Source organism: Nelusetta ayraudi, unplaced genomic scaffold, assembly GCF_046127955.1.
Source record: "Nelusetta ayraudi isolate G7.1 ecotype Tasmania unplaced genomic scaffold, CSIRO-AGI_Nayr_v1 ptg000130l, whole genome shotgun sequence".
Classification (NCBI taxonomy): Eukaryota; Metazoa; Chordata; class Actinopteri; order Tetraodontiformes; family Monacanthidae; genus Nelusetta; species Nelusetta ayraudi.
In genome coordinates this window covers 463,303-474,017 of record NW_027466180.1, presented here as the reverse complement: position 1 = coordinate 474,017, position 10,715 = coordinate 463,303, and the positions used below count along the sequence as shown (strand labels likewise).

At 46.7% G+C, this 10,715-nt stretch overlaps 1 protein-coding gene across 1 annotated transcript; it reads right to left on the bottom strand.

The window, feature by feature from the left end:
• Window positions 1-91: 91 nt before the first annotated feature.
• On the bottom strand, window positions 92-10,253 carry chrna1 (cholinergic receptor, nicotinic, alpha 1 (muscle)). The gene is made up of 10 exons (XM_076050830.1): window positions 10,090-10,253; window positions 5,283-5,425; window positions 3,962-4,006; window positions 3,605-3,714; window positions 3,304-3,499; window positions 2,973-3,210; window positions 2,552-2,775; window positions 2,352-2,466; window positions 2,138-2,262; window positions 92-1,560 (listed from the first exon to the last, which is right to left on the bottom strand). The coding sequence occupies exons 1-10, from the start codon at window positions 10,133-10,135 to the stop codon at window positions 1,432-1,434; spliced, it is 1,371 nt and encodes a 456-aa protein (XP_075906945.1). The 5' UTR covers window positions 10,136-10,253; the 3' UTR covers window positions 92-1,431.
• Window positions 10,254-10,715: the final 462 nt, after the last annotated feature.

Here is a 10,715-nt window from a genome sequence, read left to right as displayed (position 1 = left end):
CAAAACAAAAAAAGGCGAGGCAGCGGATCATCGTGTACAATCGTTGTACACTTTTTATTTTTCACATCTACACAATTCTTTTTGGTATAAAAAAAAAAAAACTCCAAATGATGAGCTGAATAATCCGGCTCTTGATGAAACCAAAAACTCATCAAAGAGAAAAACAGCTGCGAAATTAATTACGTTGCCGTCGTCTTTTCACACAGGCAACATGGCACCTGTAAAATTTTAATATTTCAGTGAGGTGGAAATCACCCTTCTCATCGCACCGTGGTGTCATCATCTCAATGTGATTTGAGGTGACGGATGAGCCGAAATAATTAGAAAGGTGGCTAGATTCATCACTAAGTCACAACAGTCATTTCTACTTGTGTAATTATTTTGCCATAGTCCTTTTGGTGTGACTCAAAGTGAGACCAACAGACCCCACAATTAAATCTTATTTACAATATTTGTTCTGAGGTACACACAAGTTTGCTCTGTAAAGTCTGGAAAGTATCACATTCTTGTCTTGCCGCACGGCGGTGCGCATTTGGCGCCATCTAGTGGACCGAAAAATCTATTTTTTTTTATTATTGTGTACAAAAAGTTGAGTTTGTAGTTCCAACATTTTCAAGTATTCATGTAGAAAAGTTTTGCTACTTGGCATCTATTAATTGATACAATACCACTGTGCAATAAATTGCAATATTAAACAGTATCAACCCCCCCTCTAATAAATACAGCAGAGTTAGAAGAAATGAGGACGAGTCAGTTGCAGTCCGACACATCATTTCAAAATCTCAACTGTTGCAAATGTAAAGTCACAATGAATGTCAGGCAAAAACAAACAATAAAACTTCCAGAAAGGAAGATATCTTGCCTTCGTTCAAACTTAAAAAGTCTTTGAGTCACAACTTATAAACTTAAAAAGTCAGCAACGGGATCATTTCCATCTTCTCAAAATGTAAAGCACATAAATCCTGCAAATGAATAATCTGTTTTCAGTTTATTCTCAGCACAGCCAACACCAAAAACACTTTTGTCGATGTCTCTTTTTTTTCATTGTCTAACTTTTAATTAAATCCTCTCACCCAAACTTTGATCAAGCTGCCAAATGGAAAACAGAATGAAAATCTTGTTTACATAACGGTCACAACAACACTCACAGATCCCATCAGAGTGTGCCGCAGTAAAACCACACTGTACAACAACAACAAAAAAATACAAATTAAACAATGGAAAACATTTTTGGTGACGAGTGATTTCAAGTACGACCCACCGAGACTCAATCCAAAAAACCTCGACAAGCCTCGGACGACACCGTGAACAGCGGTTTGTGTGCGAAAGAGGCGGAGAGAACAGACACAGCATCGGATCGGGTGCGTCTCGTCACCCCAACTTCGACTCCCGTCGTGGTACTTGCCGACGAGCCGTTCCCAGTTGGTGCTTTCACCCCATGTTGAGCTCGATGAGTCTTCCAGCAAAGACAGCCAACGTGCCGACGAGGCAAACGGCCATGAAGACGCAGAGCAGGATGTGGTCCAGAACCATTGCCACAAATTTCCACTCCTCGGCAGCCTGTCGAGGGATGAAGTGAATAGGCAAGGAAACCAAAGTTTGCTTCAGATTTGAAACGCTACGTTCATTTATTTATTTGTGATTACATTCTGATTTCATGGACATTTGATCTAATGATTGGCGTGCAGATGTATTTTTTTCTCCAAGCCTATGTGTAACAGTCGTAGAACCGTAGTCTTTTTTTTTTTTTTTTTTTGGCAAAAAAGCATTTCCGTTTGAAGATTACTTAAAAAATGTTTTAAAAATGTTTACCAAGGTGCTTTGCAGTCACCGGTACTAACAGCTAGTTATTGTTTGCTTACTGATTTCATATTTAACTAATAACTCCTTGTCTGTGTATTCTTTTTAATTGGATAATGTTACTGAAGCAATAGCATTGTTTGCCATTTGCTTTTTTGACCACCAGAGGGTACTAAACGTTAGCCATTACATTGTTCCGTCGATGGGTCATTTTGAAGAGAACCGACAGAATCTCCACACGGGAAGTCCTGCATTGGAAGTGAACTCGGGACCCTCTGGCTCACCACCAGTATACCATCCTTGTTTGATATAACGTGTGGTCAGATAGTCATCTTACATTGTTTGACTCCTCGTTGGACTTCATGGTCTCAGCGATGTACTTCACTCCTTCGATGGCACTGCGAACGTCAGGATTTTTGGTAATGGGAGACTGGTAGGTGACACTGGTGCGGGTTGGGTTGCCTGATGGTGAGAGAACGTTGACAGGCTTGCAAGTTAAAAGGATGTGAGGCCATTAATCTGTGTGGCCAAAGTGCCCATCGCGGCCTTACCCGAGATGTCCGAGATGTCCATGTCGGTGGGGAACAACCTCTTCTGTCGGATCTCCTGACTGGGACGCTTCATCGTTGAAAAAAACATCATGTTGGGGATGGTTTCGATGAAGACCTGAGAAACATATTAGGGGTTGGTTAAAAATCCTTACTGATGGTGACCCAAAGATCACCAGCAAAAACAGAAAAGAAACACCAACCTTCCGGATCCAGGGAGGCATGGTGTGCGTGCTGGGGGAGCGGTGATGCGTGTTGATGACGATGACGGTGATGATGATGGAGGCGATGACAAAGACCATGGTGAAGAGCATGTATTTCCCTATGAGAGGAACGGCGCTGGAGGTGGACGGGATGAGCTCCACAATAACGAGCAAGAAGACAGTGAGGGACAGCAAGACGGAGATAGACAGAGTCATCTTTTCACCTGTGGAGGTGGAGGAGACAGAGCAAGAACCACAGTTGGGATCCAATCACACAGTTGCCGAGGTAAAACCTTTTCTGCCAGAGGCACCTTAAACCTCAGCTGTGCATTTACTTTCAACACTAGACTTCTTTCAGTTGAATTTGCAATCACAGTTTCTCTTTTGTTTCTTGACGACTTTTCCATGAAAGATTTCTCACCGGAATCCGTTGGCAGGTAGAAGACAAGTCCAGTGAGGAAGGAGAAGAGCATGCAGGGAATGATGACGTTGACGATGAAGTACAGAGGCAGCCGCTGCATCAGGAAGTGGTAGGTGATGTCCAGGTAAGGTGTGTCGGGACAGCAGGTGTAGTAGACCCAGTGTTTCCAGTTCCGGTAGTCCTTCAACACCCACTCACCCGACTCCATGAAGTTACTGAGGTCAGGCCGATCGCTGTCCTGAAGTTGCAAAAGTACAAAATTAAGTAAAGTAAACTGGGAGCAATATTGCAACCCTTTACCCTCATTTTGCCTCCAGTTTTGCAAACTCACAGGGTTGATGGCGACCAGCAGGCCGTCGTATGTCCATGTTCCCAGCTTCATGCTGCAGTTCTGCACGTCGAATGGGAAGTGCAGGACGATGATCTCGCAGTAACTCTTGAAAATGGCTGGAGGGTTCCAGTTGATCAACCCGGTGTGGTCCAGCAAGACTTTAGTCTCGTGGATGATGGCGAAGTCGCCGTCAGCACTGCCGGGGACAGCAAGAAAAAACAAAAGAAGGCCTGTGAGTGACAGCAGTGAAAAGGCGTTAAAAGACACAACAGCAGTGTGGAGACAGAGCGGGGAGGATTACTTGTTATACAGCACTAGGTCCGGTTTCCATATGTCGGTTGATGGCACTCTGATCTTCCTGATACCTCCATAATCTTCTGGATTCCACTTCAGGTTCACATCGATCCATTGCTGTGGTAGTAGTAGACACAACAATGTAGCTTTAACCGTGTGTATTACAGCAGAGTAGTGTGCCTGATTTAATGCTGTCTGAGTATTTCTTCAATGCTTAATAATGGTTGTCAAAGATCAAAGGTAGCCACTATGTCACAAATCCTCCCTTGTTGAGTCACAGGAACCCGGTAACTGAGCGCCAGTGTTTGATCTGTAGACGTCGCCATTGTACGTTACTGGAAAATAGCCATCAAGTTGATCTGACCTGTCTGAGACGGACATTGCTGGTCACGATCTGGTTGACCTCATCCTGGAAGACAGACAGAACCAAAAGAAGCAATCGTTAGGATTGTTATGTTCGGATTACTGATGAATAGCTTGGTAAGAGGGAACATTTTTGCACATGTAAGATCATATAGTTGGACCAAGACGTGCTGAAAGTACAACTCTTGCAAATGACGTTCCATTTCTTTGAAGTCACCCCTGACTCTGCCAGTTCTTGCACCTGTGCATACATTGCTACCTGTGCCTGTGCATGCACATAGCAAACGATGAACTAGAGCAGCTATAAACGGCAGGAGCAGCCGTTTCTTTTTTTTATTATCATTGCTTGGCTTTGCCCGGTGGTTTGCTTGGGGAGTTTGCGGTCCTGGACACAGAGTTCTGCCAAAACTGACACCATGAGCGCGTGGTCCGGCTGACTGACACTGTCCACGTGAGCATCGGAATAAGTAGAGCCTCCCGATACCTGGTGACTCTTTTCTGAGTGCTCAGGGGTTTAAAGGTCCAGTGTCTAACATATGGCTTGATTTATGATTTTTTTGTTTGTAAAACCTTAATGTACTGCCCACAAATAGATCAAAACAAGTGTATACTTGCAGTACAATGAAAGTTATGGTATCCCTCCCAACAGAATGGTTCTTATGTATGTACATACTACTTACTACTAAGTATATACATAGGTCAAGGTTCTTGCTCCCAGTTGTTCTTTAGTTCCTTAGTTGTCATCTTGCACCGCCATATTTCTAAGGCAGCCAGTCTGGACAATCCAACCTGTCTGAGATCGTGTTTCCTACTTAGGGTGAATGCTCGCGTCCTCAAATAAACCAATGAAAAAGAAGATGGACAAGGTATCCAGGTTTGTGTGCTCTGGCCACTGTAGTTAACAGGCAAACTTGGAGAGGGTGGGTGAGCGAAAACAACGCTGCAATGTAAAATGTAACCACTTGATGTTGCTGTTTCTTCTCAAAATATTACACACTGGACCTTTAAAGAGTTCTCCTTGGTGTGATGGCAAGAGTGGACTCTAGTTGGGCAAAACTGGTCAGTTTGAGGTTTCAGCATCAATTGTATTTGTTGGATGCGTTAGCTTAGCATGTGTTTTGTTCATAGCGAAGTTCGTTGTTGTTCAACAGTCCTGTGTTGGATCGGCATCATCAACAACAACAAAATCCCAAGAAACATTTTGCTATGCTTTTGTGCAACAGGCATAGCAGTAGTTCGGCCTTCTCTGCAGCAAGGCGAAATGCTTCTCCGTTCTAATGCAAAGCACTCGTGAAGGGCAGCTACTAGCCGACATGTCTCACCACACTGATGAGCTGGATCAGCTGCAGTCCCACGGTGACCACCACAGCTTCGCTGAAGTGGTTGACAGGTCGGACCACCTTGTTGTAGCCGGTGAACAGGTTCTTCACCAGTCTGCTCTCGTCCTCCGAGCACAGCGTCGGACCTACAGGACACACGCAGACGTGCAAGATTAATCACGTTGTCGCCGTCGTTTATTTTTAAGTTTCTTTTTGGCCACAGTGACTTCCTACGTGTAACCGCAGCCAGCTGACGGCCCGGCGGCCGGCTGGGTGCCCGCGAAGGGCTTCAACGCCGTATAAAAACCGGGATCACAGCTGAGTCGAGGAGGAACCGTGATTCACCGGACAAACGCGTCCCTCGATTGGCAGGCGGCAACCCGAGAGCCGTCAGTGTGACTCAGAGAGGTGGCTTTGATCGGAAGAGGAAGAGGAACAGAGGGAGGGTATCATCACATGCACGGGGATCAGACAAGTGAATGGGATTCCAGACCGGCGATAAATAAGCGTCCCATAATCTGCCCTAAGTGCTGCGATAGAGACGTGTTTTGCTCGCGGATCCCCGGTGTGGATCTAATCGGAGTGCTAAGAGGGGAGTTTGGGAAAGAGCGGCTCCCTGTCAATCCGCTTGACATTTAGTCGGCATCAGTGAGGGCTCAGAGAGTTTAACACCTCTTCACAGGAAAGCAGGCAGACAGGCAGGACTCATGGTGTCAGGCTTACATCATCGCTCTGGAGTCCCCTGAACCCGGCTGGGCATAATGAGAATAATCCAGCATGGCTTCAATGACAGAGTTAGAATCAATAAGCAGAATCAGGATACTTATTAATTAAAATGGGTTTGTTGGTAGTTGCCCTTTAAGGAATTAGAGCAAAGTACAACCCCCCCCCCACCCCCCCCAGTTATATCTATGGTTGCTTCTGTCTTCATTTCTGTCTAATTGGCAAAATAGGCAGTGTGTTGTTGTTTTTTTTGTTCGGGTGACACCAGTCCTGCTGGGATCAGCGCACCGCACAGTAGTTTCTATACTGGAAGCTGTTTTTGGTTTGATATGAGACAGCAGATCAGCACCGGTGTCTCCTGACCTCGGGCTCCATCCATTGCATGTTATTTCTGGAATCTGCTGGCGGCCGGCAGCAGTCGGCTCGGAGCTGAGCTGCTCCCGGAGTCTTGTTTCATTTCGCCAGTGACAGCAGAACGCCGATATGCACACATGTACGCCCGTGCACACCAGGAAACACACGTGCACATCCGCAGTTTCAGCCTGGTTTTGCCCGACTTTTTGATCCCTGATTCTGGAGACGTCCATCCCTCTCTCCCTCCTCCCTTCCCCCCGGCTGGCCACTGGCTTTCTGCCCTCGCCGGCTTCCTGCTCGCTGACTGAGTGCCGTCCCGCCGGCTCTCTCTTTGATGTGGCCACGTTACAGAAATAGAAGGGAGGAGCAGCAGCAGCAGTAGCAGCAGCCACTTGGAGCTGTCACTCACCCCCATCCCCCACAAATCCTCCCTCCTCCCATTGAACTCCGATTTCCGCACGGGAACCCCCGCTGCCAGATAAACTGGCTCGCTGCTCGCTGTTTTTTTTTCTTTCTCAATATCCTATCAGAAGTGTCTCTGGCATGGAGGATCTTTCTTCCATTGCAGACTCGCTGTCTGTGGCGGCCGGGCCTGTGGGCACGTGCCAGCTATTGACCAACTGTCACCGCCGTTCGCCAAAGTGAATTTGCTCGGCTGACGGGGCCCCTTTTAAAGTGGATTGAAGAGAAAATGGCAGTGGCCGCGGCGGCGCCGGTCACTTGACCCCCCCCCCCCCCCCCCCCCGTCAGACTGAACTTTGCCTGTTTCCGCTGGCAAGAATCCTGCGTTTAAAAAACACTGTCAGCTTGACGCTGTTGATGCCGTTGGCGCATGGCTGATCAGCTGTGGCAGCCGCCAGGGTGGAGGGGAATTATTCTTGGACAAATCAGCAGGGATTTACAGATACGCTTACGTTGTTTACATTCCGGTCTCGGATATGCAAGTTTCATTTTAGTGTTTTGAAGGACTGAATTTGAAAAAGTTAATGGAAATAAGGGGGGGAAATTGGTCCAAAAAAAAATGTAATGTGCTTTCTTGGGAAGTGATTGGTCTTTCTAACGCAGACGACAGAAAACGCTCAGAAACTAATGATAAAGTCCATTGAGAAATTCCAAGGACAACATGTCACTGATGAACAGGGCGGATTTGTAGCAACAACCACTACATACATCACCTTTTGTAAGCAGCTATTTATTCTATTTTTTATCATGTGACTCACTCAGACTCGGAATCCATAACCCTAATGCCTCGATTATGTTGTTATAAATCACTAGTTTGTGGCGCGTGTCTCTGCTATGATATTAGCACTTTTATTGGCTCTTATGGAGACACGCAACCATTCATTTGGGACTCCAACTTTATGAGACTGCCACTGCCTTTGGAGGTGAGTCCCTCCTCCCTCCTGACTGCACCGGAGCAGAGCAAACAAACACAGCAGCGGGCGCACAAACAGCCTGATATGATTAAGTTTTAAAGCCTCGTCTTGTATGAAGATCTCCATCCGTTCGACCCGAGACAAAACAATCTGGTTTGGAGGCCGGAATAATCAGTTTGATATATATCGACACGCCGCAGCCGGTGAATATATTCTTCACAAAGTGGATGTGTAGCATCTGGGGGATAAAGACCTTCAGGTGATTTACTGATCCGCTCGTTTTTATTGCAGCGCTGCCGGCGATGCAGATAATGTCCAACTGGTGGTTTACAGGCAGAACTACTCATCCTGACACACCAGCTCCTCCATCTGCTAGTGGCAGCAGCGGCGCTGTCAGAAACCTGTTTTGACACATTAAGCTGCAGGAGAAATTGCAGAAGTGCAAAGGAAAGTGAAAAGAAATTCCAATTCTGTAGCCAACCACGTTATTTAGATTTTATATGGGGAAGGAACTGAGGGATTAAGATTTGACCAAACATTCAAATTAAAGGTCCGGTGTGTAAAATGTGGTATTATTATATTGGTGAAACCTTAACATACTGCCCATAAATTCCTTAATAAAAGTTTATACTGGCAGTACAACAAAAGAGTTTTCCTACCCTTAGAACGGTTCTCATATGTATATGTAGGAATATACATATATATATATACATATATATATACATATATATTTAACTCACTGGACCTTCAACAGTCGGTGAAGCTCCTCTCAATTCTAGACTTTTTCTGACTTTTTTTTTTTTTTTTTTTCCGAATCCCGACTTGAGGTGCTTTCTGTCTGATGGAAGCGGATCAACACAGTGAACACTGAGGTCACGTGATCTAAGAGCTCTTTACACCTTTAGCGTCATCCCCCCGGATGTTTCCGTGATGACTCAACAACGCCACAGCTCAAATTTATCCTCGGACATTTGAAAGTGTTGCAGCCAAAGTCTGGCAGTGAAACGTGTGTCCATGACGACCTCCAAGAACCCTGGCGTGCACGCGTCTCTGCTCCCGTGTGCATCGGTGTGTGCAAGTGACTTTGTCTCTAGTCCGAGAGCGGAACGTTGATAACCCTTGGACAACAGTTAAAACTACTGCTAGTAGAGAACCTCTCCCTCCTATGATGTCACTAGTGGCCTCAATTGTTTCCACCAAATCACTTCACGGAAACGTTCAAAAATTCTATTTTCTTAAAATCCGCTTTGGCATTTTGCAAGAACTCAACTGTTGTCGTCTGCAAAAGTCAACGTGAAGGCAGAGGCGAAACTATTCCAGAGGTTTCATGCACTTAATAACGTGGATCGGGTCAAAGGTTTTTCAGCAGGTGTGAATGCAGATATTGGCCACCTCGAAAAACGAAATTGCCGAACAGTATAAATCTCTCTCTGGCACGTCAGCTACAGTAAATCACTTCAATGTGAATACAACAAATGTCTTTTTTCGGCCACCTGAAGGACAAACACACCAACTGACTGCGGGAAGATGCTGTGCAGGATTCAGAATTGTAAAAAAAAAAAGAAAAAAAAAAGACCGTCTGCCCCAGTGGGTCCTCCTCCTCGCCCCCTCGTGGTCTCTCTCATACATAAATATGACAGAGCACTTTGATTTCTCATGTAGTCTGTATTTTTGTATTCATGAACTATTCCACAAGGCCTCCAGGAGCTGTAACGGTGTCTCGCTATTAAAATCCAGGATAAATAACCTTCCATATAGCCTCATATCAGCCTTTTCTTATTTACCGGGATTGCCCCCGTCCCCTGCCTCCACCCCTGCCCCTCCCCCCACTGCCGGTGAACACGGTGTCTCTCTGCTGTGTTGTTTCCCAGGCCATGTGTCTGTCTGGAAGCTGGCTCCTGTTTCTGAGCAGCGCACGGCAACCCGACACACCGATTCCCCACTGGGAGCAGGACTTCATCCGCACTGGCCATGAATCCTGGCAAACAAAATTCCTCCCTGCTGCGATATGTGCACGCCAAACTCCTCTTGAAATATGTACCAGCGTGAGTGCGCGCGCACACACACACACACACACACACACACACACACATACGCACACTCTTGTGACTTTATGTGCTTCAGGCAGGTGGTAGTTTTTATTTTATTTTAATTATTTTTGATTTAGATTCTTTCTTTCTTTCTATCTCTGGTCGTTTCTCTAAAAAGTTGAACGCCTGGGATTTTCACTCAAGGGGGAACCAGCCGATGCCTTTCTCTCCTATCGTGTATTTCCTTTCCTATCACACATCGATCCTCCCTGACATGACAAACAGACAGACAGACAGGCTCACACACTCACTCACTCACTCACTCACCAGCGAGTGCGACCAGCAGCAGGATCTGCACTGTAGGAAGGTTCATGGCTGAACCGGACGTTCACCACCACCGTAGCCGCTCGGAGCTCCTCAGCATCCGTCTGACGATGCGTCGGCAGTCAGCCAGCCAGTCAGCCAGTCAGCCAGTCAGTCACTTAGTTAGTTAGTGGATTGACAACAGCAGCAGCAGCCCATTCAGTCAGTCGCTTTACTGGCCTGCAGTTTGGAGTTAAAGTGAGTGGTGGGAAGGTTGGACGGGCCAGTAAGTGAGCTCTGCCCCCCTCTTCACCCTCCACGTGCCCCTCCCCCTCCCCTCCTAGCCTCACCCCCCAGTCAACTCCCACCTCCCAGTACAAGACAGCTGGGATTGTGTGTGTGTGTGTGTGCGCGCACACGTGTGTGTGTGTGTCTATGTACCCAACAAGTATCACCACCCATCCACCCAGCCAGCCATCCTCTGGCACACCGCGGTGTTTTTCAGCTGGTGCTGACTGGATGTATCGCGTCTTGTATCAGGGGCAGCGCGAAAGAGGAAGCAGACGGAAGTGGCGGTGGGTTGGGGGAGGGGAGGGGTGTGTTGGAGGTGGTGGTGGGGGTAGATGAGGGGCAAAGGGAGGTGGGGTGGG